General features: G+C 42.6%; 1 protein-coding gene across 1 annotated transcript in view; it reads right to left on the reverse strand.

Annotated features, from left to right (window-relative positions):
* ptprjb.2 (protein tyrosine phosphatase receptor type Jb, tandem duplicate 2) overlaps positions 1 to 18013 on the reverse strand; it is a 35489-nt gene extending 17476 nt beyond the window's left edge. Inside the window, exons 1-7 of the mRNA XM_084477656.1 lie at positions 17786 to 18013; positions 7337 to 7358; positions 7148 to 7204; positions 5646 to 5921; positions 5199 to 5462; positions 4508 to 4777; positions 4158 to 4418 (exon numbers count right to left, since the gene is read on the reverse strand). Coding sequence (XP_084333782.1) covers positions 4158 to 4418; positions 4508 to 4777; positions 5199 to 5462; positions 5646 to 5921; positions 7148 to 7204; positions 7337 to 7358; positions 17786 to 17854 — 1219 coding nt within the window. The 5' untranslated portion in view covers positions 17855 to 18013. The remainder of the gene's footprint in view (positions 1 to 4157; positions 4419 to 4507; positions 4778 to 5198; positions 5463 to 5645; positions 5922 to 7147; positions 7205 to 7336; positions 7359 to 17785) is intronic.
* Positions 18014 to 20918: the final 2905 nt, after the last annotated feature.

Consider the following 20918-nt stretch of genomic DNA (forward strand, 5'->3'; position numbering starts at 1 on the left):
TAGAGAAGTAATTTTGGAGACAGCCCACGGTGAGGTGGCTGGACACATGGGGGTTAGGAAGACTTGTAACAGATTGCTGCGTTACTTCTTCTGGCCCAGGTTAAAGAAAGAGGTTACCAGGTTCATTAAGACTTGTCATACCTGCCAGATCACAGGCAAGCCTAACCAGACTATTAAACCTGCACCTCTTTACACCATTCCAGCAGTAAGTGAGCCATTCCAGCATCTCATCATCGACTGTGTGGGGCCGCTCCCTCCATCCAAGTCGGGGTGCATCTATTTGACGGTAATGTGTCAGACCACACGTTACCCCGCTGTGTACCCTCTCCGCTCTATCACCACGCGATCGATTGTTAAGGCTTTATCACAGTTCATATCCTACTTTGGAATTCCTCGGGTCATACAGAGTGACCAAGGATCCAACTTTACGTCACGACTGTTTGCAGAGGTTTTGGGCCAGCTGAAGGTCAAGCACAACAAAGCTAGTGCTTACCATGCTCAGAGTCAGGGAGCACTGGAAAGGTTCCACCAAACCCTGAAGTCGCTTATGCGTTCATACTGTACTGAGCTTAAGGGGGATTGGGAGGAAGGGCTGCCTTGGCTTATGTTGTCAGCCAGGGAGGTGGTGCAGGAGAGCACAGGGTTTAGCCCCAGTGAGTTGGTGTTCGCACACAAAGTGAGGGGTCCCCTTTCAGTTTTGCAGGATGGCCTAAAAGTTGCAGAGCCGCCTGTCAACCTGATTGATTATGTGAACGGTTTTCATCGTAGACTACATCTGGCGGTTAAGATGGCGGGTGATCATCTGACAGCCGTCCAGGGTAAGATGAAGCGGTACTATGACCGCAGAACAGAGCCTCGAGTGTTCTGTCCTGGAGACCAGGTGTTGGCATTGCTGCCTATCCTTGGTTCGCCATTCCAGGCCAAGTTCACTGGACCGTACACCGTGGTCCGACAGGTCTCTGAACAGAACTATCTGGTTGATACTCCAGACCGTAAAAAGTCAACACAACTGTGTCATGTGAACTTGCTGAAAGCTTACTATGCCCGGATATCTGTGCCAGGAGCGGATGTGGTTCAGGAGGTTAAACCTGCTATGTTGACTACCGTAGCTCACATGCTCCCGGCATCTGTTTCAGTAGGGGAAATAGGGGATGAGGAAGAGGGGGATGTGAGAGGGCCTGGGGATGGCGTGCTGCGTCCTCGGCTCAAAAACTCAGAAACGCTTGCCGATTTAAGTGGTCTATTCGGCCACTTGTCAGAAGAACAAGGCAGGGATCTGTCGGGACTGTTGGCTGCTTTCCCTTCCCTGTTTTCTGATACTCCTTCCTGTACCCACTTAGTGCAGCATGACATCGATGTTGGGGATGCAAAGCCAATTCGGCAAAGGTTCTACAGAGTTCCCCTGGAGAAGCGCCGCCGCATGGACGCTGAGGTTCAGTATCTGCTAGATAATGAGCTGGCTGTGCCTTCAAATTCCAGTTGGGCCTCTCCATGCCTACTGGTGGGAAAATCAGACATGACAGACAGGTTTTGCACAGACTACAGAAGGGTAAACGAAGTGACTAAACCTGATTCTTTTCCCTTACCGAGGATGGAGGATTGCGTGGATGCGGTAGGATCTGCCAGATTTGTGAGTAAATTTGATCTATTAAAAGGATACTGGCAGGTCCCGCTGACGCCACGTGCCCAAGAGATCGCTGCATTCATTACATCATCGGGGCTGTATTCCTACAGGGTCATGAGTTTTGGGCTCCGAAATGCGCCTGCCACTTTTCAGCGCCTGATGAACCAAGTAGTGGCAGGGCTGGAGGGCGTAGCTGTTTATTTAGATGATGTCGTAGTATACAGTGACACTTGGGAACAGCACAGGGATCGAGTCCATGCATTGTTGGTTCGTCTCCAAGACGCTAACCTCACAGTTAACGTGGCTAAATGTGAATTTGCCAGGGCCACTGTTGCGTACCTGGGGAAGGTTGTGGGACAAGGACAGGTCAAGCCAGTAAGGGCCAAAGTCCGTGCTATCGACAAGTTTCCACCGCCTGTCTCCAAGACTGAGCTTAGACGATTTTTGGGTATGGTTGGCTACTATAGAAGTTTTTGCCCTAATTTTTCTTCAGTGGTCGCCCCATTGACCGGCCTACTACAGCAGAAGGTCAAGTTTGAATGGTCTCTGGCCTGTCAGCAGGCTTTTGGCCAAGTGAAGATGCTGTTGAGTACAGCTCCTGTCCTGGCAGCGCCTCACCTAGATCAGCCATTCCAGTTGCAGGTGGACGCCAGTCAGGTTGGGGCTGGGGGTGTCCTGATGCAGAGTGATGATCAGGGAGTGGTTAGACCGGTCAGCTTCTTTTCTAAGAAGTTCAACCGTCATCAACTGAACTACTCTACAATAGAGAAGGAGGCGCTGGCGTTGGTGTGGGCTCTGCAGCATTTTGATGTGTACGTGGGAGGTGGGGTCCATCCGGTGGTTGTGTATTCAGACCATAACCCTCTAACCTTCCTCCACTCTCTGCAGAGTCCAAGCCAGCGGTTAATGAGGTGGACACTCTTTTTACAGCCCTATAACTTGAGCATCAAACACATTCGTGGCGTGGACAACGTAATAGCCGATGCGCTGTCGCGGGCGCCAGAAGGGTTCAAGTAAACCAGTTCCCGTTTTCCCTGACCGATCCCATTTAACATTTTGCCTTTCCTCCCTTTGACATTAACATTGTTTAATTTCTTTGTTGCCGCAGCCTTGTTTACAGAGGCCACATACGTATGTTGGGCCTCTGTTTTAAGGGGGAGGGTGTTACGTCCCCCTGGTAACGCATACCATGGCGATCAGGGAAGGTGTCCTTCCCCTGATGTGGTGGGGGAGGCGCTGCTTCACTACTTGGGCCATTTGGCTCTTCCCTTTCTGCAGCAGGTGCAACTGATTGACCTGATTGCCCTGATTGGCCTATAAAAGGAGGAAGACATCCAGCCTGTCGGTCGCTGGCTGCCTGGGTGACAGAAGCTGCTGCCGCCAACCTCATCGTCTTTATTTTGGTTTTGTTGTACATTCTCATTACACCAGTCCATAACACATTACACATAGTTAAGCTGCCATCTACACTGATACTTAATTTCCTTGTTAGGGCCTTTTATTCTTAAATAAATATACCAAGAACTTGTCACTGCGTGTCTCCCAATTTGTTATGCCATGCTTGAGCCATGTGGTCATAACAAACCGAACACGCAGAGCTGAAAGAAAAAACTTTATCTTTCCTTAGAAAAACATGTGGGATTGAAGCAGTCAAAGTCCACGATTCCATAGTCAGGAACAACGTCATTGCGCACCTCGTATCACTCGGAACAGTTCCGGGAATATTTCTCAGTGACGGCCGAAGCGAACAACTGGTACAGAAACTTGTTCAACGTCGAAACTCTGAAGTGCCCAAGGACTTCACTGTTGGTTAGCAGGGGACTTTATAGAATCATCATGCAACGAAATATTGGAGTCTGCTTTCAGAAGGCGGTCTTTGTTGGACTTTTGGAAACTGCAACACTGAGAATACCCTGCGCTTTCGGACAAGGCCGTTTGCCTTCTCCTACCTTTTGCGACCACGTATCCGTGCGAGAAAGGCTTCTCTTCACTTGCCGCCATAAAAACAAAATACAGAAGCAGGATTGACGCGGAGCACAAATGAGACTGAAGCTGACCTTGATTGATCTGGACATTGCAGAACTGTGTTCGCAGAGGCAGGCACACCCTTCTCAATAGGCTTATAGAAGTTCAGTTATCAACGTGATAACTGAACTTTTGATATTATTTATATTTAGCCTAACATTTTGAAACAGGTTAATTTGTTCTCAATGTTCTCACTTGCTGTGTGTGTGTGTGTGTGTGTGTGTGTGTGTGTGTGTGTGTGTGTGTGTGTGTGTCAGTTCTAGTGCTTCCACTTTGCACAGCTGACAGCATTACAAATAAATAATATTATTTTTAAGAATGAATGTGTCTCCTGCGTGAACTGTGAGTAGCTGAATAGAGCTGCAGGCCTATGCTACTGTATTTTGTTATATTTTCTAACATCATAATGATGGTACTTGGAAACAAATATTTGATGAGGTGGTACGCGGTATAAAAAGTTTGAGAACCACTGGTCTACATGAAGATAAAGCAAGCTTCAGAAACGTACCTGTGTAACTACTGGTAGTCTCTTTTGTGGATTTGACTTCTTGTACAACCGTTGACACCTGAAAGGTGTAGTTTACTCCAGGAGTCAGACCGGTGACGGTGTACTGCTCGGTGGTGGTGTTAAATTGTAGTTTTGGGAAGATTTCAAGTACCGTAACTTCATAAGAGTAGTCTGACTTATGGTCATCCTGCCTGTCCCAGGTCAAATGGACAGCAGTGGTGTTCACATCAGCTACCGTAAGGTTGGTGACTGCTTTCGGCACTGCAAAGGAATCCATGAAACTAGATTAGAGCTACGTTCGATTTGAAATTAGTTGTTTCACATTGTTTCCATCATTCAGAAATACTCACTTGTGTAACCGAGTTCCTGTTCCACAGCAGATTCACGCCCTGGCACCAACACTGTGACATTGAAATAATATCCAGTTCCTGGTTGTAGACCAGTTACAATTGCCATAGTGATGTTGGACTGTACTGGTTCAACTGTGGTTGTTCCTGACAAGTTTGTAGTTTGAATCTTGTATTCATAATACGATTGTTGGTCATACGGATTGAACCAGTGCAACTCGACAGCAGTGGTGTTGACATTAGTAACATTAAGGTTGGTGACTGCTCCAGGCACTGGAATAGAAACCATGAAATCAGATTAGAGCTTCATTTGATTAAGAAATATTGATATTATTTACTAAAATAGTGACAGGGTAAATATGCTAAGGTGAGGTAACGATGTTGTAGGGTATCCTCAGCAAAAATAATTCAGACACTCAATGACTGTAAGGATCTGGACCCTGACCAACACACTACCTGATTTTTCCATTGTCATTAGTTTGATGGCCATCACCTGTTTTCTATGAATTTTAGTTATGCCTCTGTTCTTTGGTTCCTTGTTTATTTCTGCCGGTGTGATTTAATCTGGTAAAGATTCCTTTCACACCTACCCTCAGTCTGATCTTTGTATTTTGGTTAGCCTCCACGCCGTGTCAATGACAGAATCTGGGACATAGTCTACATGATGAAGATAAAGGAAGCTTCAGGGACATACCTGTGTAACTACTGGTGGTCTCCTCTGTGGATTTGACTTCTTGTACAACCGTTGACACCTGAAAGGTGTAGTTTACTCCAGGAGTCAGACCGGTGACGGTGTACTGCTCGGTGGTGGTGTCCAATTGTTGTTTTCGGATGTCCTTTTCAGGTACCGTGACTTCATAGGAGTAGTCTGACTTATGGTCATCCTGCCTGTCCCAGGTCAAATGGACAGCAGTGGTGTTCACATCAGCTACCATAAGGTTGGTGACTGCTTTAGGCACTGCAAAGGAATCCATGAAACTAGATTAGAGCTACATTTGATTTGAAATGAGTTGTCGTTTAACATGGTTTACTTAAATGTATTAAGATGAATGCAAAAAAGTATCATGATTAATTTACTGGAATTATGCTAGGAAGTTAATGCAGTTTTAGGGTTTCCTCAGCAGATATCATTCACACTCACATGTGTAACCGAGTTCCTGTTCCACAGCAGATTCACACTCAGCTTCCACCACAGTGACATTGAAATAATATCCAGTTCCTGGTTTTAGACCAGTTACAATTGCCATAGTGCTATTCGACTGTGTTTGTTTGACTATGGTTGTTCCTGACATGTTTGTAGTTTGAATCTCGTATTCATAGAGCAGTTGTGGGTCATCCGGAGATTCCGGACTGAGCCAGCTCAAATGGACAGCAGTGGTGTTCACATAAGCAACAGTAAGGTTGGTGACTCCAGGCACTGCAAAGGAAAACAATGAAACATTGGTACGAGTGTGCTTTAAGGTTTATTCAATAACACGCAAGTTTAAGCAAGCACTCCGATTGGTCAATTCCCATTCTCGAGCGTGTTTAAATGCCTGGTGAAAGAACGGACAAAAAAATTGTGCCTAATTACAGAAAGTATCGCTACGCTAACTAGCCGAAACTACTTTCATGAGCCTAGTTTCCATAACAACGTTCAACTGACCAAGTGTCAGCTATCGTTACTATAGGAACTGTTTTCTAATGGAGATGAACTCGGGCAGAAAGCTTGAATTTGAGGGCAAATTAACCCACAATATGAAAATATTTTACAATATTGTTGATAATGAAGATGGTTTGTGTCTTACACAAGATGGCGTTCTTGAATGTCATTATTGGTATTTGAAGCACAGGACTTCGGAACTCGGCGCAAGCACCTCGTTCCTACGGCTGTCCTTCGCGTACCAATAATGACATTCAAGAACGCCATCTCGTGTAAGATTGCTTAATCCAGCAGTGTTGAGCAATGAAAATGAAACTAATGCAATCAAATTTATTTGTAAAAGCATGTTTGCTCCTGTATCCTGTGATCAATATATCATCAGCTCAAGGATATTTGCTAACAACTAGTACAACTACAACAGCAACATCGTCATCATGTCATTTAAGGATGTCATGTGATCATCACTGTGATATTTCTCCGCCTTTGACCCATATGACGCAAGGCAAGGCAACTTTATTTATATTTATTTATAATATCTTAAAAAAAAGCAAGTGAAATAAGCGGACGTAGCACAATCTAAGCCTCTTGATTCCATCCTGATATTCAAGTTTGTTCAATTAATATCAGTTTGGCCTTAGCTGGTAAGCAAACTCCACATATGGGCATGACCTTACGTTGTGACCTTACGTTGTTTAAATTACTCCAGCCAATCAGAATGACGCTTGTGCTGTTTTTGCCCTTTCCTAATCCGGTTTAAAGTAAATATACTCTCATCTGAGAAAAGCCTCCCCTGCAGAGTTCTGTTCATCATTTAACATCGTTGTTCAGTCTAGTTCACGTTTTAAACTCAGTATCACGGTGCTTCCTGCTGCCATGAACTGAAACCCCCTCCCTCAAGCGTTGATTGGTCCAAGCTTTTTGACATGTTTGGAAAAGGCTTTTTATGGGATCGAGACCAGAGCGATGTACACAGAGAAACGTGAACTTGTGAGATGCCTCACCGGTTGTGTTGTTACATGTGCCGTTAGCAACGTCTGTTGTGTTGTTGCAGTCATCACCTATAAAGGAGACAGTACAATGAACGGCTTATGCATTTTGTTCATAAAATATTAAATATGTGCACACACACACACACACACACACACACACACACACACACTATACAAGTAGAGAAATAAGAATATGCTCACTGATGCAGTCTGCGTGGGCGTTCTAGGGAAACAATGGAAAGAATGGAAAAAGTGGATGATTGGGCATGTACCAGTAGAGGGCAGCGTTAGGTTAAGATGTATACCAATATGTGTTTGGAGACAAATGCGTACAGAATATAGAAGCTGAGATAAAATCAGTAAACAGCAACAAAACAAAAAAATATATAATAAACAAATTATTTTATTATAATAAATAAAATAATACTAAATGAAATGTTTTTGTCATAGTCAGATGCAGTCTATTGAGCTTGATAGAAGAACCAACAAATAGCAGGTGACATTATCTGCATTATCAGCAACTATGGGCTTATGATATATTCTACACTGTTTTCTTAGTATATATTTCCTGCTTCTCCACATCATACCCTAGTCCTGTAAACATCTCTCTCTCTCTCTCTCTCTCTCTCTCTCTCTCTCTCTCTCTCTCTCTCTTGTTTTTTTCTTTCTTTCTTTCGGCCTCTGTCGGCCTCTCTCACTTGCTTAAACAGTAAGCAAGTGGCAATACAAGAATAAAATGGTGTGTTTCAACTCAACAGTGTCCCTTGATGATCGAGAGATAGAGTGAGATCATTTTACATATTGTGACAAGCTGTTCTCGGCTACAGCATGACAGTACCAGGAACGAGGAAGTGAACAGTGGGTGTTTGTAGTAACTTCCCCTGTTTCATGACCCACGCTTTCCAACCTTGGATATATGGTGAGGTGAGACTGCAAATTGTCCTCATGTCAGTTGTGTCACTTGTAAAACTTTGAAACTCTTTTGTTTTTAATAAAATGGGTGGATGATGACCTCTTTTCGGCCCAAATGTGAATAGGAAGAGAACATTAAAAAAAACTCAGAGCAAATGAACACAGCTGTGCACGTTCAAGGTGACAGTGGTGGACGAAACGGATGTGAAGTGTGTCTCACAGCAGGGTGCTTCAACCACAGGCCAACACACCACGAGAATGGCATCACAAAAGAAAACACAGCAAAATGTCTGCAAGATATGTCTGCAAAATCACCAACGATGTGGTGTAATAGTTTGTCGCTTTTTATGTAAAGCTCTTATTTCATTTGTAGTATCATGCCTTTCATGGTTATACTTTTGGTAGCTTTGCTAGCTTTAGCAATAGGTCATGGTCAACCCTCAGTTCATGAGCTATGAGTGTACGGGCAGAGTGCAGGCAGGTAGCTGGGTAGGTATTTAGGACAGAGAGGTAGGCCTTCCAATCATATCATTTGGACCAAATGATATGATTGAACAGCCTTACTGACTGACAACGACATATAAAATATACAAATAGGCCCTAAATTCCATTAAAAATAAATTGCCTACCCTATCTTTAATGCCTTTAGGATTTTAATTAGTACCTACATGATGAAGGACACAATTACAATACACCGAACTGTGAATTTTGTGCATGTATATATATATATATATATATTTCCACAATATATACTATATATTGTATACTATATATACTTCCACAAAAAAATGTGTTTCCTGGTTTTATTGATGCACAAAAACGCCCAGTTCACTAAATGATTAGTTGTGACTCATCCATTACCTACACTGTAGACCTGGGCTGACACACAGCCTTTCAAATTGTTTACTAGACAGCTAAATATTAACGGGAAGGGATAGACCTGCCTGTGAAAAATGTTCCTTTTCTCTCCAACAATGAGCTGACCAAAAAGAATGTTCATTTATTAACTTTTATGCATTGCTAAAATCAGTAAAATGTCAAAGGTTAAGTTAGGTAATTATGTTCCTTCCTCTCACTTAATCCGAATACAAATCCCAATAAAAACAAACAGTCAAGACCATTTAAAACAGAATGTGAGTATGTGACTCCACCTTTCCTTCTGTATTCATAACAAGCTCGCTGCCTTTCTTTCATTTGCTTTGACACCAACCCACTTATTATGGTGCCTATAGTCTATCTTTATGCACAGAATTATTTAAAGTTCACCATAAGTATGATTGCTAATTTATATATTCTAAAAAAGGCATATGGGGGGAATATAAGCATTTTTTGACTATATTAAAAAATGTAGTCAAAAGATTTGATATGGCAATGAAGCTGTGGCTAACTTATGCTTTGCTCTTTTTGGTCTTTAGTTGCCAGTCTTTGCTAGTTGACAATTACCGAAGGAACTAACTAATCAGGCCTACAATTATTTTGAAACAGGTCAATGGGGAGCATATGAGAGTGACATTTGACAGGCTGTGTATGTCTTAGGTAAACCCAAATCCACATTCGGAAAACTGTGTGTAAGCAGAGGTTGAACCTGAAAAATGTAAAAGGGTTTTGTTTTACACATAAAAAAAGGTAGAATGGTAAACAATTACTTATCAGAGAATGCACATTATATATAAAACATATTGCTGCTGTAATCAATTAATACAGTCCAATACAAGTTGTAATCAGTAACACTGAGGATTGTGGAATTGTCATTGTGGAACTACATTGTTTAAGTAGATACATAGACAATCAAATTTAGTCTAGTTGGCCAATTAGAAATTGGAAAACACAAGTATAGTCATATCGTAAATTATATCGTTTTTTTGTATCTTATAAACATAATTGCAACAACCTGTACTGAGTACCATGGAGTCAATCAAGATAAAAAAAAAGAGGAAGCACAACCACAGTGGCTATTTTGGTAGCGATGCTTTGCATGTATAATAAGGAGCCTGCTACTGTACTTCTGCTACTGGTTTTAATTTCCACATAGCTTTGGGTGTCAGGTATCTTGGGTGGAGCAATAGGGGTTTTATTCACACTATTTCTTTCATCAAAAAAGGGCTGGGAGACATGATTCAGAAACCATAAATGAGCCTCAGCTGAGTATTTATACTATATATTGCTCCCGGAAAGGATATTGATAGATTTTGACAATTGAGGTACAACAGAGACTAGATCCATTTGAATAGCCCACACTGTTATGGAATAGAATACCAATTTCAGAAAATACAAGAAACATTACAATCATCCCTAATATACCAGTGCAGACTTTTATATTCACAAAGAAAAAACAAGTTTTGAGTCCTTACCGTCAGATGAAATAGTCAGTCACTTCTGTCTATGGTAACAATCTTACATTCACAGGTTCTAAAATGTGTGTCAATCCAAACTCTTTTTGGAGCCATGCAACTGCTAAATACCCTGTTCACTTACTTGGCCCTTGTCCTGAGACTTACTATGAATCATTTTCTGCAGATTAGGTAAACAAAACAAGAATTTCAAAGGCAACCATTACACTGAGTTCCAGAGAACTAATCCATCTTGGGAATACAAACTCACTTAAAAAAGCAGCCACCATTAAACATGATACAACACAGTGAGGTCAAGCAACACTATGTAGCATTTCTGTGTATTGTCGCATGACCGGCTTTATGAGAAAAGTTCAGCATGTTGTTGGTGGACATGGTTTAAACTTAGACTACAAATAAGTATGCAATATTAATGGTTAATGATGTTCTGACAAAGCAAACTGGACTGAAGGATGGTGTACATTCTTGAACACACCACTGAATATTTACAAAATAACTTTCTCATGTAGTATTAGTCTAGAAAATATTTGGACTTATCGGCTTTCTTAGTGTACCATGGGCCTAGTTTGACCACAACAGATAGCCCTGATATCACAAACAGATCTTTATCACTGTTTGCTATAAAGGGCTGTACAAATAAACCTGTGTTTACTTGATGTATATGTTATGGCACATATTCAAATATGGTTGGCTTCAGAGAGGAGTGATATTTGTAAATTGGCAAAGCAGCTGATAGTATAATTAGGCCAATGGCCCTTCACAGGTAGCCTAATAAACACAGCGCCGGAAAAAATCCTGAAAAAAATGTGTTGTGTGGTTACTGGAACTTGTTTTGTGCAATTATTTGGAACATCATTGCTTATTGGAAGTCTTTGGAAAGTAATAAAATGCATTCACTTCACATGAACAGGAGCTAGGCTACTGTAACCCTACAAGTCAATGGAAGCAGCTAACAGGAAGAAAATCCTAGCCCAGCGGACTACCTATCTGGACGCACCATGATGTAGATACACTGCTTTTATACACTGCTTTTTTTAATCAGTGAATAGTGTAAGGCTGGAGAATAAGACTTACAGAGTCTCAGCCTTGAACAGCATAACTAACCTGGTCAGCCAGGGACCCTCACTATCCACTAGCCCCAGCCTGGTCAGCCAGAGGCCCTTACCCTCAGCCTGATCAACCAGGGACCCCGACAGACCCTAGCCTCAGCCTGGTCAGTCAGTGACCCCTACAGACCCTCAGCCTGGTCAGCCAGGGACCCCTACAGACCCTAGCCTCAGCCTGGTCAGTCAGTGACCCCTAGCCTCAGCCTGGTCAGTCAGTGACCCCTACAGACCCTCAGCCTGGTCACCCAGGGACCCCTACAGACCCCTAGCCTCAGCCTGGTCAGCGAGGGACTTCCATGGCCCCAGTTTGAGTCCATCAGCCAAAGAGGAAATAGCTGTGGTTACCACTAAGTAAACATCACATGAAGTCTTAAGAGAGAGGGTGGGGGTGAGGGGGTGTTCTTTAGTAGCTCAGTACTAACAGTCAGCCCTCCCTGCAGGCCTACTGATAACACGCCTGTTCCTTCCTCCATAATAACAGTCAGATCCAAAAACAATTAAGAAATCACCTTAGAAGTCATTTTTCCAATGGTTCAGCCCATCTAACCTTAGCTTTTTCTTCCAATAGCACCAGGGGAATTGATTGAGACAGTTAGGACACTGAGGTCGGTCTGGGGTTTTGTGTGTGTGTGTGAGTGTGTGTGTGAGAGTGAGTGAGTGAGTGAGTGAGTGAGTGAGTGAGTGAGTGAGTGAGTGAGTGAGTGAGCAAGCGTGCGTGCGTGTGTGTGTGTCAAACCGAACAAAACACAGTTAAAATAGTATGAGGGCAAGTATGATCAACAAATTACAGGACAATAGATAAAGGCAGTCAAAGGCAAAGTTAAGTCAAAAGTCAAACACACACACACACACACACACACACACACGCTCACACAAGCACACATAAAGCCCATTATGTAATGTTGAGACATTAACAAACATTACGCACAAAAACACAACACATTTATTTTTTGGGGGGTGTGTGCATACTCATCTAATGCAAAATACAAAAAAGGGAATTTGTTCCCTTTGGCTGTTTTAACAGAATCACCACTTTTTCTCCTGTCAACCTCATTTGACAGGAGAGTCCTCATTTATCATCACATCACATCATTGTTTCACTTGTGAACAAACACAAAACAACTTAGGAACAGCATGAACCTGGGAAGTCTCTCATTAACAAAACTCCACAACATACTGACGGAAACCACTCCACCAAACACCACAATAGAACGCTACAATAAGTGTATGTACTTTGTCGGTAGACATGGGCCCACCATCAAAAATAATAATGTCAAACTGTTTAGGCTAAGTCGACTTCATTGAGGTCAAACCAATGGGTAACTAGTAGCACGACATTGGCTTATAAATCGTTCCCCATTTCCTGTGACCATTATAAGGTTGAGTAATATTATCTGAGAGTACTTCCTGGTCAGATTATTGCTTTTTACATTGTTCTACTGCCTGGAATGTCCCACTCTGTTCCCTTATGCAATCATCAGCCTTTTCTTGCATCAGCCTTTTCTTGCTGAGCGAAATGATGAGCTTTTAAAGGGCTGATTTTGAAGTATTGCATTATACTATTATAATTGAAAACATTACAATCTTGCGATTTTCAAACTGCAAGCACCTGTGCTTGAATTCAATTTGTCTGGATGGATCAGGGAAGCCGTTGAGTTTGGCTTGTACAAATATGCTGTTAATCATTGCACAACACACACGATGCCTTAGGAAAGCACAGAAAATACAAAAAGACTTGAGCCAGCCAGGCTATGGGCTGTTCATCATGCTGCTGTCTGCTAGACGTTGGCCGCAGCGGACACAAAGCAACGCGTCTCCACTGAATTAAGCATTTACTCATCTCTGCGACATTCTCAACCGCTGATTTTGTTTACAGTTGCATTTCGTTTTAATTGTATTTTTCTCTCTAGAAAAATGGGCGAGGTCCAGTGACCTCATATGGCTACGGGCATGCCTCCCTTCAGGCCTCCCTCCAAAGCCACTCTCCCAAAACACACAGGTCTGCCTACTAGCCATGTTTCTACAGTAGCCAAGAACGGACAAAAGAGTAAATGAAACACCTATTATATATTTTTTTTAAAAGAATTGTTTTAGGTTAACAGTTCTAGGAAGGATGTTATCTCCATTGTTATGACCCATTTGTGGTACAAGTTTAGTACCATTGTTGCGCAGGAGTGTTTTAATGAGTAATGTTGTGAAATAAATGAGCTTTACATGCTGCTGTTATAATATAGTCTACAGGGTTTACCCTTTGAAGTCTTTACAAGGGTCATCCAAGCAAAATCCATGCATTCTGTGTGCTCTGCTCCATTCAAACAACCTGATTATATTTATTTTTTGGGTCACGCTACAAAAAATTAAGAGAAATTCACGCTCCATGAGCTTTGGGGTTGTAAACAAGGGACAGTGACATTAAAGGGTAATCCAACATGAAAACCAAACACCAGCAACAGCACCGTCTCTGGTGAAATTCTGGTTATTACAGGTTTGTTTGAGTTGTGGCGACAGACATTTAAAAACACATGGACTTAAAACTGCCCCAATCAATGTTTTTGTATGGCCTGTATGAACTAACATTATATACCCATGGTTGAGTTTTAGTTGAGCAGTTTCTTTACTCTTTATGGGGGTGGGGGGCAGACTGTGGCATGCACAAGGACATACAAACATAATTTCTCGCATTCATCACTTCGGCAATAGCCAGGTTCATCGCTACTGGCCGGATTACTGGCTAATGAAATGGAAGCCCCTGATGACAATAAGGGCTTTGAGGAGGAAGCTGGATCCTGCCCCTGATTTACATGGCTACTGGAACTGAGTCTCTCTTTGTTTTGGATCACGGACATGAGTCCAGTCAGTGTCCTGGTCTTAGCAGTGTGTTTCATTGTGTTTGTTAGTCATTGGCCTCAAATGAGCATTTTAACTTCACGCCGATGCATGTCTTTATTTCAATCCGCTTTTGAAACCCTCAGTTGCATTTAGTTTTATCTGGATTATATAATTTAAAAAATATTATTTCTTATCTTTGGTATGTTTGAATGTTTTATTATTTTATTTTTATTTTATTTTATTATTTATTCATTTTTATTGGAGGTGATGCGGTATGTTTATCGGAAGTGAACCGTACAGTACCAGGTCCGCGGTGCACGCATCGGTGCACACTGTGGGCCGAAACATCAATGCATTAGTCTTTTCGCTTGGTTCTCCGTCTCAACAGTAGGGCTAGAACTGAGCGAAAAGACTACAACCAAACGTAAACAGCGCCCCTTTCTGTTTCCGGTCAACGGGTCTTCCAACAGAAATCAATGGGATTTACAAAATGCCAAATAAAACAAGACAGAAACTGTATTTTGCTACGATACTTGATTTGGAACACCACTAACCACTGGGTGAGTTGTGCATTTCTGAAAACAAACGTTTCAAGTTTTTTTAAGGGCAGGTTTGTGAATGCCAGCCATTCTGAAGCAGGCAGGGGCGATTCTAAATGAGCCAAATACCCGAGACAAGACCAATAGTTCAAATTTCGGTGTCAATCACTCTATTTCATCCTATAGACAACCCAGAAAGGGGGCTCAATGTTAAAAATACCGCAATTGTCCTTTAAGTGTAATATTTGCGCTCCTTTTTCTGATGTGCAATGGGTAATAGAGCCTTTTAGAGAAGTACTATTTCCCGTATTCTAAGAAAACCGCTGTATTTTTACTCTGTTCCCAACGAACAAGAGATGATGACATGCATCAGAAGTCAGACAGAAAATCTTGTACATGTATCAATCCAATCACATTCACTTGATTATTTGGCCTCCCGATGGAGGAAAAATTCAGTTAAAAAAAAACACACCCACAGCTGTCAATCAAAAGGCCCAGGCCTGCTCTCCACCAAGTGTTGTTCAGCGCTTCCTGTCTCTGGATTGTTCCATAGGTCAACCATCAAAGAATAACATTCGACAGCAGGGTTTAGTCTCACACACACACACACACACACACACACACACACACACACCTGCCCGCACAAACAGACAGACAAACACACACACACACACACACACACACACACACACACACACACACACACACACACACACACACACACACACACACAAACACTTCTCGCACATGCACACACACACACACACACACACACACACACACACACACACACACACACACACACACACAAAGATATGTCACACACACACACACACACACAAACACACACAAAGATATGTCACACACATACACACAGACAGACAGACGTCAAGCATACATACTCACAAACACACAGACAAACACACAGACAAATAAACAAACATCCGTCAAGCAAACACACACACACAAAAACACGCAGGCGCACACACACATACAGGCTGGGTTCTTTTTTTCTCCTGAGCTCCCAGGGGGCATTGAGGAGAGCAGCCACACCCTAGGAAGTCACCACGCATCGTGGGTATATTTAGAGTTAGTCTATCACTAAAATCAGCTCTTCCCTTCATGGGGACGGCACGGCACAGATTAGTTAACATCGATGCATGCATGAACCCTTGTTGACATGGGATTTAACCCATGCACTAACACAAGGGGTGTTTTCTTTACATTATTCTGTTTCTAAAGACTTATTGAGAAATTTGTCTTGCAATATACATAACTTAAGAATCAATATTAACACCATATTTGTAAGCATTGCGTATTTGTAAGCATTGTTAGTACATAAATAACATTCTCATATTTAGTCAACTGAAACCAGTTTTAATTTTGTGTGATTTTTTCACGAATTCAAGTTCCAGTTCCTCTTCACACTTCCACGCAATCAGTATGAGAGTATTGACTGCCCTCTGATAGAAAAAAAAACAACAACAATATGTTTGGACCTACTCAGCAATGTAACGATTTCAGCTTATGATTTGGGCAGACGAGATGGTCACGCAACAGATGGTCACGCAACGGAAATTAATCAAAAACTATGCAAATTACCTCACACAAGCCTTGATTTTATCATTGATAATCTGAGTCTCTTGCCCTGTGGACTACAATAGTCAATGTCCTGCACAACCTGGTCGGATGTTGAGCTCTGCATGGCACACATGGGGCCTCCTGTTTGTGTTGACGGCCCAGTTTAGGGACCAGGCAGGGGCACAGTGCTGCTGCTCCCAATTCCATTCATGATGACCCCTTTGTCTCCACACATCCTAACATACCATTCTCTCTCTCTGTCTCTGTCTCTGTCACTCTCTGTTGTTGCCTCTCTCTCTCTCTCTCTCTCTCTCTCTCTCTCTCTCTCTCTCTCTCTCTCTCTCTCCCTTTTATTCATGAAAGACCAGTAAGACTAAGGACAGGTGACTCTCCACAGGCCAGTGTGCTGTGTTATTCTCTCTCTCTCTCTCTCTCTCTCTCTCTCTCTCTCTCTCTCTCTCTCTCTCTCTCTCTCTCTCTCTCTCTCTCTCTCTCTCTCTCTCTCAATCTCTCTCAATCTCTCTCATTCTCTCTCTCATTCTCCCTTTCCTTTCATTTTCTCATGAAAGACCAGTACGACCAGGGACAGGTGACTCTCCACAAGCCAGTGTGCTGTGTTATCTTGGCCGTTTCACGTCATGTGAAAAAGTCACTTTTATTTGCTTGCATTCGGTTCCCAATGGTTGGTAAGACCCAAGTCCCATTATGCTTCCAATAAATGTTACTTTTATACACTTTTATAGACTAGAATTCTAATTAATATTTATACAAGCCATTAAAAAAAAAAAACGACATCTGTGATGAGTAACTCATTATTAAATGAGGCGGTCTCAGTCTCAATCCTTATACATTATACATTTTTCATGACGCCATCAGAAGATTTCCATGCAAAGTTGTTGAACATGTTGCCGGCCCGTCATTTGAACCAAACGGTTTCATCCATCAAAAATGCATTCCACTGTCTAACACCAACAGAAGGTCAGCTTAGCCATTACGCACTGGGACGAAACTGAATTCGATTACAATCCTCAATGGGCCATTATCATGCCACAAAACGTGTATAATGACGTCGTCCATCTGCCTGCAAAACACGACTTATAATTACAGCAGGATCAATCTGTCCCGTCTAATACCGTTATCATCACACCCCGGCGTGACGACGCATGGAGACGTGCAACAGGTGCGCACCTGCGAGTCACACACCTGTTGACCCCCCGGAACGGTGACCAAACAATCATTCCTTTGTGTTAGGCCTACCCTAAACACCCTGTTTCTGTATGGATAGGCTGCCTACGTTACCTTAGTTCATAAAAAAATGGAGAACAGTCTTACCTGTGGAATCGCGTACAAGAGGAGAATGATCCGCAGTAAAACGCCAGCGTGCGGCAACATTCGCTCCATAACGCAGAAATGAAACCCCGCTTTTCCAAACCTCGTCAGTGTTATGATTTCCAAACTTTGTTCAATATCTGAAAAAAGGAATGTCTGGGATCTTTTCAGCCTAACTTTGATGTGCTCCGTCGGAACGCTCCAACTTTGTACATCGGGGAAACTTTCATGTTCTTGTCTCCTATAGCGAGGGAGGAGGAGCAGAAAGTCAACCACGTCACTTCGGTTCCACTCTGCGTGCCTTCGTGCGCCGAATCGTTAGGTCAGTATATGGCTTGGCTTCTCTCATCATCTCGACCCCATTTGAATATCCTTATCAGCTATGTGGCGCTACTTCTTTTTCTAGAATGATTGAAATGGACACGCCGTCCAGCATTCTTGCTGCATAACTCGGATAGAAAGGCCGTATAGGAATGCAGGTTCTCACCCAGAGGACAAGGGAATCTTCTCTGAAGCGACTGCCATGGTCTGCTGTTGCAGAGTGCAATCCTTAACTTGAAATATGGAGTATTTCATTAATACACAGGATCAGATGTTATAATCCCTTGTGCCAAAATCCAAGGAAAACACATATCCAGAAGCCCCTGCCCAAACCTACCTTATAAGCACGCTGGCCACTAAGCTACCAACCAAAGGTGAAAAACACGAGACAAATGGCCCAACTAACAGCAGTAAGAATGAATAATAATGAAGAAAGAATAATAATAAGCATGATAGGGAATATGACGCATAGCGTAAGTGTAGTAATTCATTATTATGAATAATATTGCATACTATTATTATTGATAATACAATTATATTATCATTACTAGTAATAACAGTGTATCATCATTATTGTCATTGTTAATATAACGATGATAAGGATGATTAGTATTAATATTACTATAATTGGTGTCAATGGGAAGGGGACTCTGTCTCCCCATCCTTTGATTATCTTGATAACCGTTCCTCTGATCAACTTCACTTGGTTGGTGTATTGCTGAGGATAGCAGTGTGTGTACAATAGGTATACACTGTTTATTGAGAAGGGACACCTATTAACTGTTACCACCGCTGAATGGCATGCTGGGCACAGCTTGCTCTCCGTTGCTCGCAAGAGTATAAGAACAGATGAAGAAAGAGAGAGAGACAGGAGAGACAGGAGATGTTCCATTGTAGCAAAGTAGTTGTAAGTCTCCCATTTTGGTTTGCTGTACTCAAACAATCAAAGCATCACTGATGTATCTGCCAGTTGATTACCTTGCATTCACTATTGAGTAAACTGTTTATTCATTCCTTTTGAGTCAACCGTTGATCCAATTGACTTCATGAAGGCGAATGGCTGAGGCCCCAAGGAAGCACAGTGTCCAGTGTGAAGTCGTTTGGAAGAGCTGTTCTTGAGAAAGCTGTCAACAGCATTATCGGAGACCATGAGAAAGTTTAAAATCTGTTCGTACACTCTGGGTGTCCAGAGTCCAATCCCATTATTGACCAAATATGGTTCTAGGAACGCCCATTACAACCTGGATCTCTCCAAAAAAACGGATAACTCGTTCAGAATTATGAATGTTTGTTTCATTAGTTTATCTTCTTTCAAAAAAAAGTGAAAGTGGTGCAGATTGCACCTTAATGTTGCTTTGTTCCACTACAGTGTTCGGGTACTGAATGTGGTGCGGATTCAGGACATTAATGCAATCCCAATCCCTGGGCATCACAGGAGTCAGGGTGGACTGGCATACCCCCGACCTGTCGTCCTGCAGTCTGTCTACTCAAAAATGCCTTTGTCTTTTCTCCTTCTCCTTCTTTTCTCCTTCTCCTCCTCCTCCTCGGCCTTTCGCCAACAGTGTCCACACGTCATACTGACTTTCATCACTGCATACGAGTGATGTCTAGGATGAGTAGGTGAGTAGGTACACACGTATAGTCACCTCACAGGTTTATTTTATTCACCTTGAATCCTGCGTTGATAGTTACCCGAATACGCATGGATCTAAGGGCATTGCTCTGCGTGGCACCACTTATTCCATCTAGTCCCGGGGAATTGTTTATTTCAGTGCCAAATGGCTGTAAGCTAAATAATAGGCGCATCGATAAACAGCAGTTCAGTCCTCATTGCATTCGGAGGACGAGAAGCAACATAGCCTCATAACAACCTAGCGAACAGAACACATGACAAACACATGACAACAAACATAAGGCCGCACAGGCCGAGTGGAAGGAGGAGTCTGTGTGCAAGCTTGCTGCCAGATACTGATGTGGATAGCGAGGCCTGTGAAGAGCCTCTCCCTGGTCACTATGACCCCCTCCTTTCCATGGAAATGTTATGTAATTCCCCAGGGTTAGCCGCTGGACTGCAGGCTAGCTGTGGGTTCCTGTGGTTCCTCTGCGGCCTCTTACGCAGTCACTTCAAACAGCCGCTCTCCCCGTAGTGGATGCCTCCTGTTTGTGTACCAAGATAGGAAAATGGATGATGGAATATGGGAGATGGTTTCAAATCTTTAAATAAACGTTGTTCTTGGCCGCAGTCTGCAAATAACAAATGGTCGAAATACATTTTATTAGTAAAATTATTATTTGATTGCATATAATGTTCAGTGTGTCTGTGTGTGTGTTTGTGTGTTATTTCTTCTGGTAAATGTACTTACTTTAAGTCGCTTTAGATAAAAGTGTCTGCTTAATGCACAGAATATGTAAATATGTGTGTGTTTATGTGTGTGTGCATGTGTGTGCGTGTGCGTGCGTGCGTGTGTGCGTGTGTGTGTGTGTGTGCATGTGCTTGCGTGCGTGCGTGTGTGCGTGCGTGTGTGTGAAAGCTGAAGAACCGTGCTGAGAGACTAAACGCTGCTTTCAAATGATTTTCTTCGATGGTCAACCGATGGAACCATTCAGAGACAGGAAGCGCTGAACAACACTCGCACACACGCATGCATGCGTGTGTGTGTGTGCGCATGTGCTTTCGTGTTAGTCACAAACAAGTTAGTCACTATCTTTTCCGAAGTGTAACAAGAAAACAGAGGGGGAAAACACAACAGAAAGTACAACAGAAACATGACAGTTGTTTTTAGTGAACTCTTTAATGTGCAACTTTCTAAATGGT

This window comes from Micromesistius poutassou (assembly GCF_964030765.1).
Source record: "Micromesistius poutassou genome assembly, chromosome: 13".
Classification (NCBI taxonomy): domain Eukaryota; kingdom Metazoa; phylum Chordata; class Actinopteri; order Gadiformes; family Gadidae; genus Micromesistius; species Micromesistius poutassou.